The sequence below is a fragment of the Gymnoscopelus microlampas genome (assembly GCF_963454915.1).
Source record: "Gymnoscopelus microlampas genome assembly, chromosome: 7".
Taxonomy (NCBI): Eukaryota; Metazoa; Chordata; class Actinopteri; order Myctophiformes; family Myctophidae; genus Gymnoscopelus; species Gymnoscopelus microlampas.
Window position 1 is genome coordinate 44,976,149 of NC_139944.1, and position 25,614 is coordinate 45,001,762.

General features: G+C 39.3%; 1 protein-coding gene across 4 annotated transcripts; it reads left to right on the top strand.

Annotated features, from left to right (window-relative positions):
* Positions 1–5,521: 5,521 nt before the first annotated feature.
* Positions 5,522–25,133, top strand: LOC311048927 (sodium- and chloride-dependent GABA transporter 2-like). Of its 4 annotated transcripts, XM_084062290.1 has the most exons (15): positions 5,522–5,724; positions 11,999–12,189; positions 12,767–12,901; positions 15,109–15,249; positions 16,243–16,330; positions 16,647–16,779; positions 17,692–17,826; positions 19,560–19,663; positions 20,388–20,512; positions 20,734–20,846; positions 21,297–21,434; positions 21,532–21,634; positions 21,752–21,852; positions 22,316–22,486; positions 23,394–25,133. In XM_084062290.1, the coding sequence occupies exons 2-15, from the start codon at positions 12,000–12,002 to the stop codon at positions 23,517–23,519; spliced, it is 1,803 nt and encodes a 600-aa protein (XP_083918416.1). In that variant the 5' UTR covers positions 5,522–5,724; position 11,999; the 3' UTR covers positions 23,520–25,133. The 4 variants fall into 4 exon arrangements, with proteins under 4 accessions (XP_083918416.1, XP_083918415.1, XP_083918418.1 ...); XM_084062289.1 differs by having other exon boundaries at positions 21,532–21,852; XM_084062292.1 differs by having other exon boundaries at positions 15,206–15,249; positions 21,532–21,852.
* Positions 25,134–25,614: the final 481 nt, after the last annotated feature.

Sequence of the window (25,614 nt, forward strand, 5' to 3'; positions counted from 1 at the left end):
AACAATAAAGAGTTGATTGCTTCGTAATGTTCACTTCAGAGCTAATGTATCTAATTTGTTCCTTTTGTGTGGTTCTATTACTTGTGATATCATTGTCTGATTGTATATAGGGATGCAAGATTAATCGGTCATTGTATCAGTATCTGCAATATCGGCCTTAGAAAATTGAAATAGTTTCAAATCGATATCAAAATAATATATCGGTTTTAGCCAATATTTAATTTTATAATGTTTGAATGTGAAGCTGAAAATGCCTTTTGTGATGATTAAGGCTGCAGAGTTGGAAAAATGTTCAATAGAAATGCTACATTTACATTGTTTGAACTAATATGTGGATCAATAGGCGGGTCTAATTAATCAGGTAATAAGAATCACAGTTACTATAACAGGTGTAAGGTAAACCCTTATGGAGACTTGTATTGTGATATCGGTACAGGTCAATTTGACCATGCAAATAATCGGTAATCGGATATCAGCCAAAATGTCAATATCGTGCAAGTATTTTATTTATTTATTACTGTTGTATTTTGTTTGCTGTAAATTAATCAATAATATGTGATTTATTCTTGGACTTCAAAGTATGGGAAATTGAGCTTTTTTCAATGGTTTCCCACCTACATTTTGATACAATTGAACCTGCTTTTAACCTTCCACTTATTGGTTACACCACCATTATGTAATTGGTGATCCTTTGCATCTGTGGAACGGTCAGTGCAACAATCTAGTCTGACCCCTTTTTCTTTTTTTTGCAGAACGCAAAGGTTAAGGTTAGGAATACGTTTAGGGTTAGGCATAGTTTTACTGAGGTTAAGTTTGTGGAACAATATTAGATTTAGGCATAGTTTTACTGACGATACGCCTAGGAATAAGGTTAGGTTTAGGCATAGTTTTACTGAGGTTAAGTTTAGGAATACCTGGTGATACATATTTTTGCACATATAGATTGACCCTTATTAATTGAACAATATTTGGCCAGCATATTGGCACTTTGGGTATTTGCACTTTATTAAATACCGCTACCACAGTTTTTTTTTTGCACATTCATGATTTTATTGTTTATTGAATACATTGTAACTGAACATTTGAGTTGTGTCTCCTGTCCAGCTGAGCTGGCCACTCAGCTACTGTAAATAGTTCACCTGTGGAGATATTTGGTAATAATGTAATCATGTAATGTAATTGTAAGTGATGATTGAAAGCTTATCAGTTACCGGTTCAAATTGTGCTGTTCTGTTCCAGTATAATTGGGCTGTCAGGATGGCAGAGGGGGGTTGTGTGTTTTAGAATTGCTTATGGTTTGTTGTAGTAGTAAGGAAAGAATCATTGTGAAGTTCAGTGAGACTTTTAATATACTTGTGTGGTTTAAGGATATGTATTTATCTTTATTGTATGTTTATTTAGGTATTCATTGTGTGCTCTATTTATTGTATGCTCTATCTAGATTTAGAATACGCCCCTTAGAATGGTATATAGTCCAGGCTGGCTCATTAGCTCAGCTGAGCATAAAATGCTGCCAATTTCCAGTTGATTGCAGGGGCGTAGCCACGGGTGGGCATAGGTAGGCCTGGGCCCACCCACCTGGCTGTTGTGCCCACCCAAAAAAAAAAAAGAAGAAAACATTTTTTCTGCTTGTGAACTGTGCCTGTGCTCTGTGAGTGGAGGCGGACAGCCGCGGACTGCGGACGCGCGGAGGAGGCGGACAACGGGGCATTATTTGCGACCTGTCAATGTTTTCATGAAAATTAAGGCAAAAATAACAATTAAATAACATAATAAACCCGCAAAAGACCCGCAAATTGCGCAAAAAAGTAAGATTTTAACCGATAATAACCGGAAAAAAACGCGCGCGCGCGCACATGGCACTCATGCACGCGCGCGCATGAGTGCCCACCCACAAATCCCCATGCCCAGCTGCTGCCAGCTTTCTGGCTACGCCACTGGTTGATTGGAGCCGATGTGTGGAGGGTGAAAAGCTTTGTGTGGTGTTATTGTCTCTTTTTGTATGGTCTGTGGTGAATAAATACACCTTTTTGGTTGAACCATACCAAGGCCTCTGTACTGAATTCCAGCCGCTAAACGGGTATTACCACAGCACCACACATTCCTCGAGCCAGCCCTGACGGTCAAGTATGACATCCTGGGAGTGACAATAGACTGCAAGCTATTGTCACAAGGCAGGTCCGAATTGAAACTGGGAGCGCTGAGGAGAGTGGCCACAAGAGCCGAGCCCGAGCCACTGAAAATCACAAGTCTGAAGTGTCTTAGAATGTCCCTCACCAAGCTTGATGATTGCCCCATCAACTCAAGTCTGCCTGCTTGACTACATTCAGAAGAATGCCCTGAAAATTGGACACAAAGTGGACACGGACACTGCTTTCACAAATTTGGCCATCCCCAGCCTTAGTGACAGATGACAAGTTGTGCTGCTACAGTTCTGTATCATTGCCCCATGGCCCTCCAACAAATCTATGCTCCCTCCACCATATATCGCACCACGTGTCTGTGCACACTACAGCCACATTGGATTATAGAATAGCCTTCCAGAGCATGGTATTTAAACCATTACAGACAATGGTCTTCCGACCTCCAATGCAGAGTGCATAGATTCCTCCTGACCGCTACCCTATAGACTGTTGAACTGCAGTCCACCATAATTGGCCAAGTGGATTTAACGTTATAGCTGTATTGTCTAACTTGGCTATTGTTCATAATTGTAACCACAAAAAACTAGCTTATTGCAGAGCCACGGCATAAAAGAAACATACAAAAAAAAAACAGGATAACTGATTAACAGACATATAATGATTTGCCTCTAACCGTCTCTGCCTCAACGTGTCTTTCAGCTCACCTGTTGGCAATGTGCATTAAGAAGCTGCCACTGAACTAAAGAGAGAAGTCCTTCAAGATGGAAGAAGTCGGAACAGAATCTGTGAGAGACCCTCCAAGTCATCCATGTCCAGCTTCAGAAGAGGAGCAATGGTAAGACTATTTCATTCACTGTCATGTCAAGCTCGACTTTGACCTTGTTTGGCTCGCATTAACCATAATAGTATTATTTTCAAATAGCCAAAGAATGCTTAGGTCTGAAGTGGTTAATATATGTTTTGTAATAATAATCTAAATCTACAAAGTAACTAGTAACTAAAGTTTTCAAATAATTGCTGTCGAGTAAGAGTACAATATTTGCTTTTGACGTGTAGTGGAGTAGAAGTAAAATGATTGAACATTGGAAATACTCTACAAATACCTAAAACTTGTACATGCACTGTTGTTACTTTCCCCCACTGATTTCAGACGTCTAGCTTTAGTTGGCCTGAAGTGTGCCAAAAAATATCAATGGGTGTGCATCTCTACAGTACATGCCCGTAGACCCGTCAGAATCAGGATGAGAATCAGCTTTATTGTCACGTCACAGGTTTATAGAAGTAAAAAGTGAGTGAAATTTGTTTTCGTGCATAGTTCCCATCGTATCATTATTTCCATAAAAAAAAGAAAGGGAAGAAGAAGGGGGGGGGGGAGATCAAACACGAGAACAAGAAAAAACATACAAGTTATCCACATATTTACACACATGGTAACTGAGATAAGATATAAAGGTGCGTGAGCATAGCAGCAGATGTATAGTGTGCACTGTGAATGACATCATCGGTGGGGATTCCAAGCTCATGGAAACCTTTCTCTTCTTGGAAATGTACTCAAATAGTAGCCATTGTTCCCTATAAAAAGTTTGAAATATTGTTTGAAATAGGTTTCTGAACTGTCCACAGGCCAATAAATTGTGCCATCTGAAAATGAGCAATTAGTGAGGAGGACCAATTAAGATGTGGTTGAAAATGGGTGAAGTGCTCGCAGTACAACAATTATTATTAATACTAGTATTAATACTTGTTAAAAGTAAAAGTTCGAGTCCCGAGCCCGACGGCCTTTTCTACATGTCACTGCCATCCCTCTCACACCATTTCCTGTCAGATAACTGTCCTATAAATAAAGGCATAAAAGCCCCAAAATAAATAAATACCAAAAAAAAGTAAAAGTTCTGCATTTGAAAATGTGGCCATCCGCTGTAAGCCTCACATCAATCCTGATGGCCCAAAATAGAGCCCTGGCCCCTGGGTCTAAAAGCCCCTCTAGCAGCCCCTAGTGTCCGTACTGCTCTGTTCCATACAGCCAACTAGAAAGTGGCCGATGGGTGGTGCTAGAGTAAAAACGATAGTGCCCAATACTTGTAGGGTTTACCCTCAGATCCTTCTATTAAATGATGGACCCTAAAAATAAATAATGAGTTCTCTTGAGAGTGAAAGCTTTATATTTTGGCCAGAGGGTGACCATGTGACTCAAATAGTTATGTTCATCTTCCACAGAGCATGAATGTGCTCAGCACGTTTCATGGCAGTCTGCCATGAAACGTAACTTGTGTGCAAATTGAAATTTCGGCCTAAGGGTGGCACAAGAGGAAAGGCCATGGCATCACTAGCCTTGATACAAGACTGTCATAGATATCATTATGACCGATGATGATGGCCACCTTGATCCAAGGCTATAGTCATCACCAAAATCAGTGGAGTTCACCCTCCCAGAGTGCATGTTTTATGGCAATCTGCCCTTTAGATTTTGAGATATTGTGAGTGCATTTGGAAATGTTGGCCTATGGGTAGCACTAGCTAGAGGAAAGGCCATAGGGTCACCATAATCAGTAGGTTGCCAATTGCCATAGACACCAAAATGGAATAATAATATAAAGAACAAGGAAACTAACAATTACACTAGTTGCCTACAGTTCTGGTCCTTGGCTCCCGATTAAGGGGTCACCAGTGAGGTAAGAAATCTGCTGTAGCCTATAGGTAATCAATAATAAAAAGTAACACCAATTCATTACTGTTTTACTGTTTTAAATCTATGTACAAGGCTAGTAAAACACTACTACAGTACATCTTAATACAGCTGTTAAACATTCATAGAATAACACTTTAATTTTGTGGTAACTAATACTTTGTAGAATTAACAATCAAGTAAAAAGTAAGTATAATTTGAAGGTATAATACTTGGTAATTTAACAGTAACCAATTATGTAGGCTGTTATTAAGGTACTTAAGGAAGTATTATTCTTCTACACCCCAACCCCACTGTAGCTCGATCTGTTCCCATTCCACAAACGCATGCCGTTCTTTTTTAATAACCATTCCTGCAGTATTCACTGAACAAACCCCCTCCTCTTGCCCTGACCATGGCACCATTCTGTTCAATAAGCTCCGCCTTAAGCTGCTCACTCAGACACATGCTGTCCCACTCTCTCTATATCTCTCTCTCTCTCTCTCTCTCTCTCTCTCTCTCTCTCTCTCTCTCTCTCTCTCTCTCACACACACACTCACTCTCTCTTTCACTCACTCTCAATCGCTCTCTCTCTCTCTCTCTCTCTCTCTCTCTCTCTCTCTCTCTCTCTCTCTCTCTCTCTCTCTCTCTCTCTCTCTCTCTCTCTCTCTCTCTCTCTCTCTCTGTCTCTCTCTCTCCCTCTATCTCTCATACACACAAGGCACTCATAAACTCTCCACATGGGCTCACTCGTGGCTAGAGCAGGAGAGGACATTTGGCTGGGAGATACTTGGGGGTCTGTAGGCTTGTTATTTACCCAAAAGAGGACCAGACAAAGTATTCCACCTAGAGCTAAATGGAAAAATAAAGCGACCACACAGACGTCTGACTCTGACCTGCAACTTCCTCCCTCAGGTACACTTTATCCATCCCACACACTCCCTTTAGTTCACGAAAACAAAATCTCTAGAATATTGTTTACAGTGTTGATTGTAGGTGTGGATTACAGAGGGCTGTAATCTCTGTAACAGCATAAGGGCATCCCCATAGTTACTGTACATGCTTCAGTGATCACACTGGTGTTTAGTACTTGTGGCTGCTGAATGTGGGACAAAGGTTACTGTCTAAAAGCTGAGCGCGTGGGAGTGGCTGTTTCTTCTTGTCTAACACATCAGGCGGCTCTGAAGCATGCATGCCGGTATAGCTACATTACATGGGATTTATAGCTGAATAAAGTTCATGAGTATAATAAGCTAATATCTGAACATTTTAGACCAGTGATTTAGCAACAAAGCATTTTAATATTCCAAACGATAGTGTGCTTATACAGTATGTAATAAAAGCTTAACAACTTTATATTATACACAAAGTAATATTCAAAGATTCAAAGGGGTTTATTTGTCATTCACTCATACAAGTATAGTAAGCAAGATGTTGGTGTGACATGCCCCAGAGACTGTGCTATAACAATATACAACAAGATATGATATTGGGTATACAATAAGGAAATACAACTGGTAAAAAAAAACTGTAGCAGCAATGGAGAGTGTACAGTATATGAAGTGAGAATAAATTAGCAACCAGGATACAGAATATTAAGGAACTACAGTGGGATATCAATAATACATGTACAAAATGCACTATGTACAACTTAGTATGTGCTTGGGGGTTTGACCCAAAAAAGGAGGAGTATAAAGACAGTGTAGCCTAGTGCTCTATTGTGAGTCAAACAATTAAGCCAAATAAACAAAAACTTCGAGCCCCCTAAAAAAGACCATGAAAATAATATAGCCTACTGTGCTGTATTAGGACATTACCAGAGAAAACGTATTATCAATAACAAAGGATTAACCAATCATATCAAATATCATTTGAGGTGAACAAATTGTATCTATTTGAAACCCCTAAGGCATTGTTTGTCAGGTAGCATTAACATTTTCATTTCATAACTCTGCCTTTAATGTCATTGTTTGTTATCACATAGTTTACAGCCAGCCTCTTCATTGAGACTGCTGTCAATCAATTTATGAATGAAAAATATCTGCCCAGGACACGGTCCGTTGCCTTTTTCAGGTGGACTCGTTTTCAGGTATTTGCTATCTTTTGCATCAGAATCTCATCTGTGTACGTGCATGGCACTGCGCTAAGTAAGCTCCATGCAGCTTCCCCAGTGATGCTGCTCAGCAAGGTGTGTGTGTGTGTGTGTGTGTGTGTGTGTGTGTGTGTGTGTGTGTGTGTGTGCGTGTGCGTGCGCGTTGCGAGTGCGACTACGCACGCATGTGTCCCCCACTTGCAACTACAGTACACTAAATAAGAATGTTTTCATAGTTAAATCGGCGCAATGTAACTTTTTTTATTAATAAAATGTAATTTTGTCCAATCTTTATGGTAGAGTATGTTAATACTATATAACTTATACAATTGGAGTGGTTGTATTCTGTCTCCCTGCTCATCTATTGAGATAGTGACATAGTGTCAAAGGTCATGTTTCACCTATACACAGGATCTGACAACTTTTGACCTGATGGTCAAGATTCTATTTATCTCCTGATTAAGCAGGCAGACTCTATTAGCTCAATGGTAAAACATAAATCAGCACTTGCGTAGGAAACCGGGTTCAACGAGTGGTAGAAGAGTAAAGTTACATGGTGCGGCTTTAACTGATCTGGTTAATTTTAGATCAATTAAAGTTTTTTAGTTCAGTTTTAGTCAAAGCCATGGTGTGTCGTAGGTAGACCATGGTCTGCCATTACATACTAACTATATTTAAGCAAATAAAAGTCATGTAGGATGGTGGTGATAATGTGTGTAATATAACTGATAAACAATTAAAAATTGTCCAAATGTGATTCCAAATGCTAAAATGACCAGAGTGACTTAGAAGTGCAAGATAGGTAGCAGAGTAAGCATGAACTCTAGTCAATAAACTTAAACCAAAATAAAACCCACCCTGCTGGCTTCAAACCTGGCCACAGTACTGAATCTGCTCACTTGAGAATTGTTTAATGATTTGCTTTTAACTGCTGATTCTGGTAGCTCTTCAGTCCTGGTCCTCCTGGATCTTTCAGCGGCATTTGATACTTCATGACATTTTGATATCACAAGTCACGACTAGAACATCATGTTGGTATCTCTGACACTGCCCTTGCCTGGTTTACCTTGCGGTCAGAGGTTTTTCTATCCAACTAGGTGACTTTTCATCTCAGCTCAAACATCTGCTCCTCCGTCAAAAACCTTGGCGTCATCTTTGACAGTACCCTCACCTTCGATAAGCATATAAGCTCCGTTGTTAAAAGTAGTTTCTTTCAACTACGACTGTTAGCCAAGCTAAACAGCTGGAGATGGAAATCCATGCCTTTATATCTTCAAGACTGGATTATTGCAACTCCCTATTCACCGGTATTGACCAGTCTTCACTCAGGCGCCTGCAGCTGGTGCAAAACTCGTCTGCTTGCCTCCTTACTGGCACACAAAAAGTGGCTCCCTGTCAATTTTAGAATAAATGTTAAGCTTCTTTTATTTGTTTATAAATCTTTGCACGGGCTGGCCCCCTGGTACTTATCTGAACTTTTGGAGCCTTACACCCCACACAGAGCACTGAGCTCTGGCAACAAGTTGCTCCAGGAGGTTCCCAGGAGCAACTTCATCAGACTGATCTAAATCACATTCTTAACGTTTGTGGTGGGAAAAACTAACATCAATCCAAAGAAAAGTTGGCAAGATCTTTATCATAGTTCATCTATGATAAAAATTACACAACGTGCCATGCATAACAGTGGCAAGATAATGGATAATGAAAAGACATGACCAACTAATCTAAGATGTTACAGGCAAGACTACATGTGTTTCACTGGTTAAAGTAAAGCGCAGTTAAACATTTGCCAAGCTGGCTGGACTGCCACTTTTATTAATGCGCACTGTCCTTGTAAGTGTAAACGATATAAATAAATAAAGTAATGTTGCCCCACTACTGACTTTGTTTGCAGTTTAAACAACAGCAGACCTTAACAAAAATAGATGGCAATAGACATGGATGCTTTTGCCACGTTGTAATGCACAAAATCCTCCAATAGTGACCATCAGTCATCTACACTTGCTTTTGTTGTCTACATAGCTTTGATACTAGAAATATTGGTCACTGGATCTCCTAAGATACTGTAGTAGTACTGTACCTATACCTTTATTCTCATAGTACTCTAATCCCGTGGTCACTTGCCCTCTTGTAACTTGACAAATATTCATTGTACTTATAAAAACCTTATTTTAGTAAGCAACTATTTGACTAAGTAATACAAACAAATAACAAAGTATGTATTTGTTTATTTAGCAGGTACAACACATGGTTTAATTACGCAACAGTGCTTTTCACCTGTAGGAGATAGGTAGGCTATTAGCAGTCAACCAAATTTACAGCCAGATGAAAAATACAAAACTTTATATTATTAATTAAACCCGTAAACCTAGCAATTTTTAAATGTGTATCTGCTAAATATCTAAATTGTACTGAAAATGCATTTCTACAGGCAAAGCTACAGCCACCATTTGGATTTGCATGAACTTTAGTGTGAATGTTTAGAAACTATAGGTCCTGTGATGTTCACTGACATCCATGGTGCTTTCCAAGTTTGCCTTCATTTGAAGTTAATATTATGTAATATTGTGCCATGATTATTCAGGAACATGTGAATAAGGATAATAATGATAATACATTTAGACATTGATAAATGGAAGTTTATTTATTGAATGTGTTCTGCTGCATACCAGACAGTTGGACTTCTCTTCACTTAAAAACAGTAAATGACATTGGTTTTCATATGAATACTAGTGGCAAACATTATTTTCCACTCTGTTTAACTCCCACAGTAAATACCATGCACCAACACAAAGGCAACATTGATGACAGAATTAGTCTTCTGCCAAAGCAGTGCTGAGCAGTGCCCTCCTACCTTAATGCAACTAGGCCTCAGGCGTGTGGAACTGGAATATGGTTACACTATGTTTTTAGATCTATTTTGGCATTTATGCTTTATGTACAGCAGGGATATTCAATTAAATTGTTCAGGGGGCCACATTGTCATAAACCCAAGGGGCCAGGGACCGGACCCCCCCGAGCTATTAATCTCATATGTACGCTTGACACAACGCGCTACCACATTTTCACAACTTTTATTTAACTACATTGCAAAAATAGCATACTTTTCATGTAAAAGTGAAAAATCTGTGAAAAAACAAATTACACACACTCGTCGCTAGAGCAGGAGAGGACATTTGGCTGGAAGATACTTGGGGGTCTATAGACACACACAACACACACATACATCTACTGTAACACAACAACACACACATCTAAGTGCATGATCTGCATGATGTGCATCTGAACATCTGAAAAAACAACAACACGCACATCTAAGTGCATGATGTGTATCTGGTTTATTAGCTCCATCACAGCAGCTCAAAACTTTTACAAGGCTACATCTTCATCTATAGTGCATCTGATGAGGTAAACAACAGCTCACTTAAAGGTAGGGTAAGTGATATTTATGGTTAAAACTAAAAGTTTTTTGTTGAAAGGTTAAAGCACTATATTTTGATATTAATAATTGCTATAGAGTGTTTGTTCAGTCACAGGGGTCTCCCTGTCTCTCTAGCTCTTTAATAAACAGACAATACATTTTCAGGTAGGTGACAAAATCTCAGGCAATCAGAAGAAAGTACCCATTTATCAGCTTCATTTTTTGTGTTCCAGTTCCAATTTTGTCAGCTAATTTCTTAGTGTCATCACTTCTAATTTCACTTGTTTAATCTATATCCTGACTGACTTCTCTATCCTGATTGGATACAATTGGAAATGAAACTGAAACTGAACTGAAAATGCATTTTTTGTTAAATAAAGAGCTGGAGAGACATGCCACATGTTACTGATCAAACACTCTATAGCCAGGAGTACTATCAGAATATAAAGCTATTTAACACTTGTTTTAACCAAAGAAAATCACTTACCCTACCTTTAAGCTACATCACATCTAACAAAATAACACATTTATACACGATTTGTGAGAGTGAAAGAGAGAGGTAAGTGGTAATAACATTTTACAAAATGGTTATGCTGTGATGTACTGTAGCTAAACAAGACCTTATGATGCCTTATCAATGGTTTTGACTTGAGCTGCTGTTGTTTACCCCATCAGATTCACTATAAATGTGTTATCTTTCCAGATGTGATGTAGCTTAAGTGAGCTGCTGTTGTTTACCTCATCAGATGCACTATACATGTGTTATTTTTTTCAGATGTGAGCTGAAAAGCTTATCAGAAAGATACGATAAACTGTACGTTTTTAAACTACACACTTAAATGAAATACTTTCTTTGACTAATTTAATGTTTTGAACCGTAGAGTACATTTCGCTATTGCAAAAGAGAACTTGTTCTCAAAACGAACAAACATTCTCTATGGCGTTTCATCATTGCCTTAACGTGTGAAACTGTCAGCAAAACATGGCATCGATAACGGGTATTGATAGATGCGATGTCAAGGAATTGGACCTTAATCGTTTCTCACCGGTGATTACTGGCACTACTGGCTGAACCACCATGGCACCCCCATATAATTAATAGTTGTATACACAATAGTTTCTTGTGTTGAGAAATGTTACACTTCTATGATTTCTTTTAAGTTCACATGTAAATAACCATATGTTTAAGTTCAATGGCAGTGGTAATGGCAGTAGTAGTAGCCGATATTCTTCTGTTGTTGATATGCATACATTTTGCGCTGGCTATGTTGGTGTATTGGTTATCTGCAACCTACCAAGCTGTAGATTCTGAATAGTTATTTCTTATAGTGAATATGTATTTGTTTCCCTCGCACTAAAGGGGTAAATAATAACACCAAAAACGAAATAAACAAATATCGGTATCGGCTAAATTGTTATTTTAAACATCGGCCAAGAATTTCCATATCGGTATCCCTAGTTAAAAGTACATAGTTTAAGTCTGTGATTTAGGAACTGTGATAACAAACTCCAATAACAAGCACACAATAATTCACAGTTCAAGGTTGAGAATACAAGGCCTTTTTAAAGAACGTGTGGGCATTTAAGTGGGATGAGGGCTCTGTCTGTCTCTGTATATAGTCACCGATGGGCCTTGCCAAGCTGCTTGATTAACCCCTGCACTACCCTCCCTACAGTATGATGGACAAACACTATGACCCAGCTGTCAAGTACAAGCTGGACATGGGACTTGTCCATTGTCCACCCACCACTGTGGCTAGAGGCCAATGGTCGAGCAAGTTGGAGTTCCTCCTTGCCGTTGCAGGACAAATCATAGGCCTTGGAAATGTGTGGAGATTCCCATACCTGTGCTACAAAAATGGAGGAGGTGAGTCAATTCTACTAATAGACAATTTAAGAGCATTGGTTCTCAAAGTGGGGTCCTTGGGGGGATACCAGAGGGTCCCTAGCAAAATGAGTTAATAAAAAGTCACAATCATTTGAACCCCTTTATCCATATTTTATACTTTGGCTATTCAAAAATAGCAGATCTACAACCTCATAGCACGGTACTGAGTGCCGTGCTATGAGGTTGTAGATCTGCTATATAGAAAAAATGTTGAAAATGAAAATGTGTGCAAATCTATTTTTCTTTAAAGGCGAACATTTTTAACACAGATCTTTGCTTCTGGGGGTCCCTGGCACAACATATTTTCAGGTGGGGGTACGCGGTTCACATCCATTAAATACCTGAGATTTGATTATTCAGTGGTTCTCAAAGTGGGTTCCAGGTACCCTCTGGGTTCCTTGAAGGGTTTTCAAATGGACCCTTACAGGTGTCAAAAGTTTGAGTACCACTGCTCTTTATAAATGCTAATAATAAATATTCTTGATTCAGTAAGATTCCTACATGTACTGTCAAATGTTGAACTTGTTCATGAGAAGTAACTTGTCTTGTTTCTAAGGGGTGTTCTTCATCCCTTATGTCCTCTTCCTCTTTACCTGTGGCATCCCCTTGTTCCTCCTGGAGACGTCTATGGGCCAGTATACTGCACAGGGAGGCATCACCTGCTGGCAGAAACTATGCCCCTTGTTTGCAGGTAAACATCTGTTCTATTCACTTTCAACTAAACATACAACAAAGGATCTTATGAGGTCTTTTCGTTTATATAATGGTATTTGGTCCAATGAAGCTTACAGTAGAATGATGCCCGGGAAAGACACGCACGCACGCACGCACGCACGCACGCACGCACGCACGCACGCACGCACGCACGCACGCACGCACACACACACACACACACACACACACACACACACACACACACACACACACACACACACACACACACACACACACACACACAGGTTTCTGCAATTTAAAGATAGACAACGAGTAGTATTTTCTTCTTTTTTTTTTTTTTAAACCATAATCTCTCTCAATCATCACTTGACCCATTAGAAGTGTGTGCCAATGTCTGTATCTAGGTAGATGCTGTAGATAGACAGAACCTTTTTGATCCCACTGGGAAAACTGGGGTTGCCGGAGGCAGCACAGCAGTTAGAACACAGGGAAGATACAGAGGAAAAAGTAGATAGAGCTAAGGGTAGCGACAAGAGAGATGTAAAAAAGGTGCAACAAACTTTCAAAAACAGTATCAACAATACGCAACAGTGTACAACAGGTACAATAGCTGCACTGTACAGTACCAGTGGGGCAAAACTATATAAATACAATCACAATATCAATACAGTATCAACAATATACATCAGGACAGTAGCCTTACTGTACAGTGTACAATACACTGAAAACAGTAGAATACATTATCAGTGTGAACGACAGGGTCAGGATCAGTGCGGTATTGTCCTCTGGATGGATGTTACTCCAGAGTTATTAGTCTATGGACCAAGCAGGCCAGCCATGTGCGTCATCGCATAACCTCATGGCTACCAGCACAAAGGACAGACCAAGTCTATCTCGTTACCGGGAGAGAATGAATCTGCCCCCAGTTTAGCACCGACAACGGAGCCAACCTTTTTTACCAGCTTGTTCAGTCTATTAGTGCCCCCCCCCCCCCCTTTAAAGCAGGCACCTTAAAAGACTGCACAAGACACTTTACAGACTGGTAAAACATCCATCGAAGGACCTGAACACAGAACAGCCTGTTCTGCCCCTTACTGCCAGGATACTGTGTTGTCAGAGCAGTTCAGTTCAGTGTCTTGAGCAGAGACCCTTCCCTCTGGCTCTATTGTCTTATTTTACTTTGTTTGGGATGTTTCTGGGCATGACCCTTGGGGCTGTGTGCACTGTTGGTGTCATCGAGCCAAGGAGGAGGGGACAACATTGAATGTTTGGGGCCAACATTGAATGTTTGTGGTTAATGTTTGCGAACCACAATCGCCAAATCCTACTCCCTTTAAGTTAGTCATGTAAATGTTGGTTGTAAAGTAATAATTAGATATGTGTTCTTACACCCTGTTCCTGTGATCTGGCACGTGTTTGCATGAGTTACAAAAGTTAATGTTTATTCCTATCTGACGAACCTGTGCTCACGAGATTCCAACTTTCCTAGTATTTGCACAATATTAACACTGTGTACAATACAGCCTGAAATTAATATGTTACTAAGTAAAAAAAAGAAAATCTGTCTAGGTATGTAAGGTATGTATCTTGTGTGAATGGAAAGTAAATGACAGCAGATATATACGTTTTGCATTTGTTTATTATGACAAATATCAAACAGTGCAGTAAGTGATATTAACACTACCTTTAAGTAGCGTACTTCCTTAAAGTTGTGCGTGCGTGCGTGCGTGCGTGCGTGCGTGCGTGCGTGCGTGCGTGCGTGCGTGCGTGCGTGCGTGCGTGCGTGCGAGCGTGCGTGCGTGCGTGCGTGAGCTGCTGTGTCACAAATAAACTCACCTGCCAGAAGAAGTGTAACTGACATGAGAAGATGATTAAGTGCAACATGCAACCATAAGGATTATTATATGTGACACACTCTCTCACTCTTGCTCTCTCTCACCCTGATTTGAGCCACTGCCTACATAAATAGCGCAGCCTTTTCTGGCAATAATCGTTTTGGTATTTATCGCCCCTTCCAGAAGGCCAGACATATTTATTTTTCCAGCAGCTGAATAAAGTTAACCTTTTCGTCCTATTACATTTTCACCATACCATCGTAGGCAAGATGAATAACTTTGATATAATCTAAAACTCTTTTTTCGAATTGATTTCATTTTCCTTATGGAAACATTAGGTAATTTATTGTAATTTTAACACATGATTTATTTATTTATTTCCTTTCAGGAATCGGTTATGGAAGTCAGGTGGTGGTGTTATACTCCAGTATTTATTACATCGTCATACTGGCATGGGCATTCTTCTATCTCTTCTCTTCTTTCAGCTCTGAGCTGCCCTGGTCAAGTTGTAGAAACTTTTGGAACACAGGTACGTGGAAGTTTTAAATGCACAAATGATTAAACGAGTGATAATTCATGCTTTGAATTGATTAACTGATGAATTCACAATGAATATATACAGTATATATATATATATATATGTACACACACACACACACACACACACACACACACACACCTACGTCACACCACCGATCCGATCGATGGAGTTACATGGAGATCCCTGATGTTATCAGTATGTGCCCATATATTGGCATGCCCGTGGGCATATTGGTCATATCGGCAATTCTGGACAACCACATATCCGAACGACTCGGCCGCGGGCACCAAACTCCGTCGAGTCCTTGCCGATGTGTGCCGAGTTTGAAGTCGGTCGGTCCCATATACGCGCATGACCATATATGGGCATAGCGGTCGGATCTGTGGCTCTGGACAACCGGATCTCCATATATTATGCCTATATATGGGCGTATCAACTTTGTTTATAGTTATGTCTAAGTCATAGTGACGTGCCCGTGGTCCGCCCGCCCACCGGTCCTCCCATTAGCCAATTTTAGTTTAAAGATGATTTGGTAAGATGTCATTGAGTAGCTATCCTATCTGGTTAATGTCAATGCCCATAGTACCACCTTCTGCCCAAATACAGAAAGGCCATGGATAAACTTTGACCCATTTCCCACTTAGCATTCTGTCTTATCTTTTGTTTTGTCTTGAATGATAAAGAAGACAAACACATGTTCACAACATTGCATCGTGACGTGTTATGAGCGTGTAGATGTGCTACTTAAAAAGAAAATGATGACAAATGTCCTGTTATGGGGGTCCCGGGTCCCTGGCACAAAATCTTTTCAAATTGGGGTCTTTTCAAAATTCATCTTGTGTAGGTGCAAGCAATTCTGCCTGGATTTCCTGTTGATATTTTTATGTTTCAATTGTATTATTTCTATTTTATTGTTCATTGTGTTCATTGTTCTTGAAAGCTGCCTCGATTAACAATACTATGTGTATTTCATTACAACAGAGACCTGTGTGGAGTTTAATCGAAAGACTGACCTCATCAATTGGACTGCAGCAGAAAATGCGACATCGCCAGTAAGGGAATTCTGGGAGTGAGTAGACAAACTGTAGCCTAACCCAAAAGGAATACATTTGTTTTGTTTTAGTTGTTTCAGGGACCAGGTACAAAATCATTCATCAAAAATAGAAAAGATGCTTTGTACCAGATTTAACCACTAGCTAGTTTCCATCTGTAGACTGGCTGCTTAAAATATATAAATATATTTTTTATTTAAAATATGAAAATCCGGTTTTCAGATAGACAGGGAGGTTATTCCATAATTTAACGGAATAGAAAATGGAAATGCAAATATAATAATATGAAAGGATTGGTACACATTGTAACGGAAAATGTATTTTGTTTTTCAGGAGAAGAGTTTTAAATATATCTGGAAGCATTAATGAATTGGGCAGTGTGCGATGGGAGCTGGCATTATGTCTTCTTTTATCCTGGATTGTATGTTACTTTTGTGTCTGGAAAGGAGTGAAGTCTACAGGTAAGGTAAGACACAATCTCTGCTTTTTTCTTTGTTGGAGTGATATCCAAGTGCTATAAATCTGTTAAAGTCACACTGTAAAATTTCATTGAGTAGCTATCCTATCTTGTTAATGTCCATAGTACCACCTTCTGTCCAATGCTATAGTAAGGCCATGGAAACACTTTGGCCCATTTCCCACTTAGCATTCTGTTTTATCTTTTGTTATGTCTTGAACAATCTGGGAACCCATCGCCAAATAAAAAAGGAAAAACAGCGCCCTCTGCTGTTTTTTACATCGCAGAATCTGTTCTTGAGAGATTATGTCTTGAATGATAATGAAGACAAACACATGTTCTGAAATACGCAAAGACTAACAAATGGGGAAATTAGGGTAAACAAGGGTCTGTTATTTAGGGTTATTGGCCCCGATTCACCAAGCAATTTACGACCATATTTTGATCGTACCGGCAGGTACTGCATAGCACTGTTCCCCGTCCTGTTCTGTGACCTTTATGAAGTACAAACTGCTACGGCCAGGCCCTTTCTGCCACATTCCTGAAAATAGAAAAAGTGCTCCTTGGAGCACAGGTCTCCGCCAGTTCAGGTAGGTTATTGTGGGCCAGCAATGTTCGGAATTCGCCAATCAGGATGGAATATGAAAAATAGGACTGATCCGTCTTGATCACTTGACTATAGAGATAATGTGAATTTCCGAACATTGCTGGCCCACAATAACCTACCTGACCTGGCTGACTGTAGTAGCTTGCATTATGTGTCAATCTCTCAGAAATGGTACTTCGAAATGTCCTAAAGAAAGTGTCTCACTGAAATATAAATCATCTTGGTAATATCAAAAAATAATACTTGTACCATATTGGTAACCTTCCATGTAGGGACAACTAATAGAGATTGATTGCACACTGGTTCTCTCATAGGTGGTTTACTTCACCGCTACTTTCCCATATGTGATGCTGGTGGTGTTGCTGGTCCGTGGGTGCACGTTGCCCGGGGCGATAGATGGAATCAAGTTCTACCTCTACCCAGACCCGTCCCGCCTTGCTGATCCTCAGGTAGGTCTGATGTGTTGATGCCTGGTTGTGAGTTAATTAAAGAGATTGGTCAGCCATTTTAGCCTCATTTTGACAAACTAGCATTTACTGCTGTCAGCTTTTATGTAGGTTATTCGGCTTTACTTCTGTCTAGAATGCATATACACAGCCACAGTCCAGGTTTTTAATTATGAATTGTAAAACTGATGTTGAAATTTGGTAGAACCTCATTGTATGACGATAAAGGCTTCAAAATAAACATTTGCATTAAAGGAGTCCTGGAAGCACTAAAAGTGTAGATGTGCACAAAACACAAAACTGGTGTGTGCAGTCTGTGCACAAAAATAATCAGATGTATAAAACCATGTGCACGCACACCTGCACACAATTATCCCTTTATAAACCTCAATTAACTTAAAAATGTGCGCTCATGTCCAAGCCTAATATCATGTCCCTTTAACTTCTACAATTAACTTTAAATTGATGGTTTGTGTTTGTGTATTCAGTAGGCTAATGTTAGGTCTGGTGGGGTATTATTCTCAAACCCACATGGCCCCTGCCACACATGGCCACTGGTGTGACTATTCTCATGGCAGACCCCTGAACAGTGTTTGTTTGTACCAAGTTTGCTGCGGAACCCACGACATGCTGTCAGGCTGGCATTGCAGCCTATGGTGCCTGGACCGTCACACTACGGCCCAGGCCAGGATATCCTCTTAATCACCTACTGGTAGCCTAGAACAGCAGCCTGGCAGCAGCCTGTCCTTGCTCTCTAGACCAGTGTTTATCAACCCTGGCAAAGGGCCCAATTTTGGGCCGCGAGTACTGCTGAGGTGTGCCTCGCCGTTTGAAGAAAGTGTGAACCCAGCCCCTCGAGAACAATAGCGGTGATCGTCCGTCAATCGATACGGCCATCATCCGTTTCACGCACGACCACGCCCGAGTCCATTCAGTGTAGCGACCATCACCCATAGGAATGCAAATATGTTGTCCTACCTGTTACTGTATAAAAGGGGCACAGGGTACATGCTTTGGCACTCAGTATTATTACTACAAGATGATGAGAGCTCCACCAGCAAAGAAGAGATGCACCCAGGGCCAGAAGACGCTAAATTCTAGGTGTGCCCTGGGATATTTTGGCTATGCCAGGTGTGCCTTGGCACCAAAAAGGTTGATAAACACTGCTCTAGACAGTCGCTGAGCCTGATCCTTCTTGTAGCTCTCATGCAATTGTTTTATATTCGTTCTGTTGTTTTATTTTTCATTCTGGCTCCAACCCCAAAACACAAAGTGAAAAGCAAAACACAGTTTAATTATTTTGGTTCCTCATGATAAGGTATTAGAAGGCTGTGTAATTCAATAAGAAGTTAATTCAGGGCGTTTCCCTTTGCCCTGGTTCCTTATAGTTCTTGTCAGTCCGTTCATGTGCCTGATTGGCGGAGGCATCCGTGTTGCAGTATTTCTACTGTTTTATATATTAGATTAATCTACTTTATATATTTATATATCCTGCCCATCTCGCTATACAGCAAGTTCCTTCTAAAGTTCAACATCACAAGTGTTTTAGCGGGTCTTATATAGGTTTAGATGGTTATTTTCTGACAGTCTTCTCTGCACTTGCATGAATTAGTTTCTGGGAGATGTGGCATTATCAGGCTGCTTCAGAGGAGAGAATTATTAAACAATTGTCACATATCGGCTTACAAATCAATAAAAAATACTACATTTGTATATATTATGTCTCCTTGTTGCAGGTGTGGATGGATGCTGGGACACAAATATTCTATTCATATGCCATTTGTATTGGCTGCTTAACTGCACTTGGCAGTTACAACAAATACGACAACAACTGTTACAAGTAAGTCTGCAATGTACTGTATGTAGGTGCATGACTGGTGGATTAATTAATTAGCATTCCTAAAGAGTACAATGGGTACATCTGACCTGGTAAACAGATGCAGAATAGAAATAGAATTAAGTTGTTGTCTTTGTTTTAGGTTAAAGCTGATCTGATCTGTTCTTCATTCTGATGAAGATCCTTATAGAATCAAAAAGTTGATTGCTGTTAAAGACAGCAGGACCTAGATTAATTTGTGTCATACTATTATTACATTGTAAACCACTGCAAAGGTTTGAGTGCTCTTGCATCCAGCAATATTACTAATACAATACAAATACTGTACATCCTCAATTACCGTACCCACTGGAATAATTTAATGTATCACATTGAGTGTCACAATAAAGTGACATTTTCTTTGCATAACAATCTTATTTGGAGATGGACGAGTTTTCATTCCAAATACAAACTAAAGACAGTGTATATTACATAGTGTACTGTATAGGAATGTTTGTTGGCGAGTGCACATCTTCTCTTGTTTAGACTTCGCTAAGCTACAACTATCTATAGCCATAGGACAGTTAAAGGGAAACTGCTTAACATTGTTATTGATCATGTTCTATGTATGTAGACATACTGTACCAAGCAATGTGTGTAGTTAAACACATTTTTAATTCTATGTTATGTGAAACTCCTATTTGCACATCCAAACTGACACTATTGTAACCAAACATTTGTCTTTTAGGGACTGTGTGTACCTATGCCTACTGAACAGTGGGACCAGTTTTGTAGCTGGCTTCGCCATCTTCTCTGCACTTGGTTTCATGGCTTATGAGCAGAACATGGACATTTCAAAAGTGGCTGAGTCAGGTGAGGAGTGGAATAATAAATCCACAGGCCCGTAGGTTTTCTTGTTTCAAACCCAAATTCCATTACCATGACTCATTTTGCTTAAGGGTTTTTGGCCAGGGCAGGTGACTTTGTTTGCCTACTCCCCTTGCCAGCTGTGGGAGGATAATTTCATTGATAGTCTGCATTCTCGGACTGTGTATTCGTGTGTAAGGGTCTTTACTCTCTCTTTATCAATGCAGGTCCTGGTCTGGCTTTTATCGCTTATCCTCGCGCAGTGGCCATGATGCCTCTGCCTCAGGTCTGGGCTATCTTCTTCTTCGTTATGGTCATCTTACTTGGCTTGGACAGTCAGGTAGGTTTACTCTTTTCCTAAGTGTGCGAAATAAAGACATTAAGCCCTATTTGTATACTTTGACGTAAGAAAATAGCGAGAACAGACCTAGATCCAAAAGCTCACACATGTGTCATGATGTGCGCTTGTAGATCTGTTTTTGCTATTTTCATAATGACATGCCTGGACAGCAGGGGATTAGTGAAAGTGGTTAGCTTCTTTCTGTGGTCAAAGACAATCCAAATGAAGATATTTGGTGATCATTAAGTACCTCTAAAGCAATCTCATACTTTATATTATTGTTACTGAATAAACAATGCAGCACTTATTAATTGTGACTTTTATCTCTTAAACATTACATTGCTGTGATTGACGATCATCTAACCATCCATTTTTACAATCTCTGAGTTAAACTAACGCTGATGATTTTACTGTGTCGTCATATAAACTGAATTTATGACACTGTTTCAGTTTGTAGGTCTGGAAGCTCTCATGACGGCAATTACCGACATGTATCCTGCCTTCTTTCAAGTCGGACATCGACGTAAACTTCTTCTGCTCGGCATTAGTGTGTTCTGCTTCTTCGTAGGCCTGGTGATGGTTACAGAAGTAAGATCAAAGACCAAACTCTGATGCTGTCCTCATTCATGATCAAAATGTTTCCTCATCTCTTATACAACTAATACAACCTTACTCTCAAATGTAGGGTGGACTGTACATCTTCCAGGTGTTTGATTACTATGCCTGTAGTGGGATGACTCTTCTCCTCTTTGCTATACTGCAGTCTGTGGGTATTGGATGGGTTTATGGTAGGTTACGTAAAAAGGAAAGTCGATGGTATGGTTCATTTGAAAATACTGTACTTGTGATGACACGCAAATCATCAATCAAATTGAATTCCCTGAATGTCGGTATCCATCCCTTAGGTGCAGACCGGTTCTACGATAACATAGAGGACATGATTGGATACCGTCCGTTTCCCTTGATTAAGTACTGTTTGAAATACATCACTCCAGTAATATGCATGGTGAGTAATTTAAGTTAAAATATTCACCAATCAAATTCACTTGATAAATAAAATAGAAACCTCTCTGTTTGAGGAATATGAATGGCAAACAATTGCTTGTGAACACTAAAGAAACAGATTCAAAATCGTGTTTTCTGTCACTAGATTACCAGCTTCTTACAAGAACCAGAACATATGGCCACATTACCCCTTTTTTTGACTCACTGCTCTGGCTACCAGTGGTGTTCAGAATTGATTTTAAAATCACATTATTGTACTGCAGTACTGTATGTGAAGCACTTGGTAAACCTGTTTTTGTAAATATATATAAATAAAGTGTATTATATTATTTTCTTGTTCACGGATTAAGACTATAGCTTCAAGTGACCCAATGTCACTGCCTAGCAGCATGGGGTAATATATATTTTTATCAATCAAATTACATTCTCAAAACTAAAACTGTTGTTCTCACAACTAATTTCAGGGAACATTTGTGTTCTCCTTGGTCAAATTCACCCCTCTGAAGTTCAACAACACCATTGAATATCCATGGTGGGGCTACGCACTCGGCTGGTGGTTCACCCTCTCCTCTACACTCATGGTTCCTCTCTGGATGTTGTACAATGTCATCGTTACTCCTGGTTCTCTGAGACAGGTATGCTGTTTGTGTTTTTTTTTTTAGATAAAACATGCTGTTTTTAGCAGTGATGGAAAAAGTACTAAACATTTTTACTGAAGTAAAAGTATCAATACTGCAATGTAGAAACACTGTTACAAGTAAAAGTCCGGTAATCAACATTTACTTGAGTAAAAGTACAGAAGTATTGGCGTTAGGGGTGTGCCGATATATCGTCCCGCGATATATCGCGATACGTTTTCGCGACGATATGTATCGTTTTGGGGAAAAAAAATATCGTTTTTGAATTTTTTTTTTTTTTTTTTTTTTTTAACAATCATAATAATCAGGCATGCAAACGGCCCCGAAGTGAAAAGAGTGACAACATGTTTTTTTTTCGGGTCAGGTGTCATACTATTTGGATTCAAAACGGCTATTGTAGCTGAAAAGCTACAAGTTTGCATGTCTGAATAATGCAAAAACAGAATTATTTGTTTGCATTTTCTTTTTTTCTCCTCCATATATTTTCATAATAAAAAAAGTGCGTATCGTATCGTATCGAAATCGTATCGAAGTTGTGAGCCAAATATCGTATCGTATCGTTTCGTGAAATTAGTGTATCGGCACACCCCTAATTGGCGTCAAAATGTACTTACAGTACCAATGTAAAAAAGTACTCCTTTATGCAGAATGTCCCGTTTCGCAAGGTGTCATTATGTCTAAAATGTATAAAACTCTTTTGAAAAGAGCAAATCTACAAGCAATTTTCAAATAGGCAAAGTTTAAATGGGACTGAAGTATTGAAAATTGGAAATACTCAAGTAAAGTAAAAGTACCTCAAAAAAGTATATCAAAAATGTACTTAGTTACTTTCCATCACTGTTTTTTAGATAATACTCTTTGGTCATCAAGCTTAAACCTTAAACCTTCTTCTCTTCTTTGTTAGCGAATCTCAACCCTGTGCACTCCGGCCAATGACCTTCCCTTGACCAAAGCTCAGAAGAAAGCTCTTGAACAGCATGAAATGGAAGCATGGAGGAACCACAGAGACACAGGACCCCTGAAGTCATAAGGCCTCAAGTGTCTCGCCATAAGTCGCCAACTCATTGATGAGAAAGTTTATATTGATTCTTAGGTATGATATTTTGTACAGTATTACAATCTTTTTAACACATGATGATTATGTAAAGGTGCCAAATGAACGGGAGGAGGTGAGACCAGGATGTATTTGTTTTTGTCAATACGTTTTTTTAGATATTGGAGGTTGGAAAATGACCTGGTTAAAAGGGATTTCTGTTGCCAATGTAAAGTGATAATTGTGTCTAAGATCTAACTGACATGAATTAGAGCTAATAAAGAACAACGTATATATTTTATCATCCTTGCTGCAAGGTTTTAAGACAGAAAGCCCAGGACCAAACACCATAGTACCTCAACAATAGTGAAATTATTTTCATCAGGCTAAATCAACATCACCTGTCTCCAAGGAGTATCAATGAACTTCAGGTCTGGGGACTCAGTTGATGCTTGACTCACACTGAAGTCTCTGTCCTCGGACCACATGCACAGAGGGGACATGCAATAAATGTGTATGGACAAATCACTTTCCACAATTAAGACTACACAATGCATTAATTATGTGAGCTTAACAGTCTGTGTGGGATATAAACTATACATATACGTATATATTTGACCAATTTTCATCTTCATATATTTGGTCCTTACTAGAGGTCATTATAAGATGGCACAATTCCTATCTACTCGCTCTGTGTCTCAGAGGAGGTCTGTCTGTGTACAGTTCAAACAAGATTTTACTTCTTTGGTAATTGGTGGTGATTTCAAACAAGATTTCGTTTTATTTTTTTAATGCAAGGACAAAATGGATTTATTTCATCATGCTACCTTCCCAGGAAGAGATAGACTTGTTTCTGTTGGCTTGAAATACCCATCGACCATGTAATTGGTAGGCAGGTTTCTGAACTGTCCATAGCCCACCAATGAAATGCCAAGTGACTAAATGGAAATTGTGCCATCTTATAATGAACATTAGTGTGGATCAATTATATTAAAGGTAGGGTAACTGATATTTCTTGGTCAAAACAAAGTTTTTTGTTAAAAGGTTAAATCACTATATTCTGATATACCTCTCCAGCTCTTTATTAAACTCAACACTCTACAGCATATAGCAATGATTACTATCAGAATATATAGTTATTTAACTTATTTTAACAAAGGAATATCACTTACCCTATCTATAAGATAAGGTTAAAAATGGGTGAAGAGCTCCTTTAACACAAATTTATGCTTTGGTGAAAAAGTAACTTGTGTAATAATATGTCACTCGATTCTTTTTTGTCATAGTATAACTTAGGCTTTACATAAATAAAGGCTTATTACTGAATGGAATAATCTTAACACTTAATTTTTGTTAAGAGATCAAAGTTGTCAGTCTTCAACAGATGTTTCAACATGTTCACGTGTAATTAGTATTTATGTTTTGTGACTGATTTTCAAATAAATACATTTTTTGACTAAGTGAGAGTGAATGTGACATAACTGGGTCATAGTGGGACATAACCTGCTCACAAAGCAAGCTATTCATACGTTGAATACAACATTCCTGTTTAGAATGGTAAAATGTGCCGGTAATTGTGAAAAGATGTATTTTTCTACTGAACAGTGTTTACCTTAACACATCGGGTGCCAAACACGGTCTGAACCGTGTGTTTACATAGTGGTTCCGAAGCTTCGGTGCCGAACATCAAAAATCATCAAAAATGTGGAATGCCCTACCAAAAGGAGTAAAGGAGTGTAAAACCCTACTCACTTTCAAAAATGCCCTAAAGATACACCTTCAGGAGGCTGCATTTCAAAAATGGCCCCTGTCCAAGTCCTAACCTACCCCATGTCCTAACCTAACCTACCCCCTCCCCCCCCTCTCTCTTTCTTTTTTTGTACATATTTTTCACTCTTCATACCAGTAACCTGATTGTATGACATTCTGTATAGTAGTGTGTATATCTGTCTGTCTCTTATATGTCATCATGATTTGTGTACATGGGGATCTCATCTTAAACAAGCTAAGTGCTTAACTGAGCTATCCAGTTTAGTAGACCTTGTATTGCGAATTTGTACTTCCATGTACTGTTATGTACTGTCATGTACTG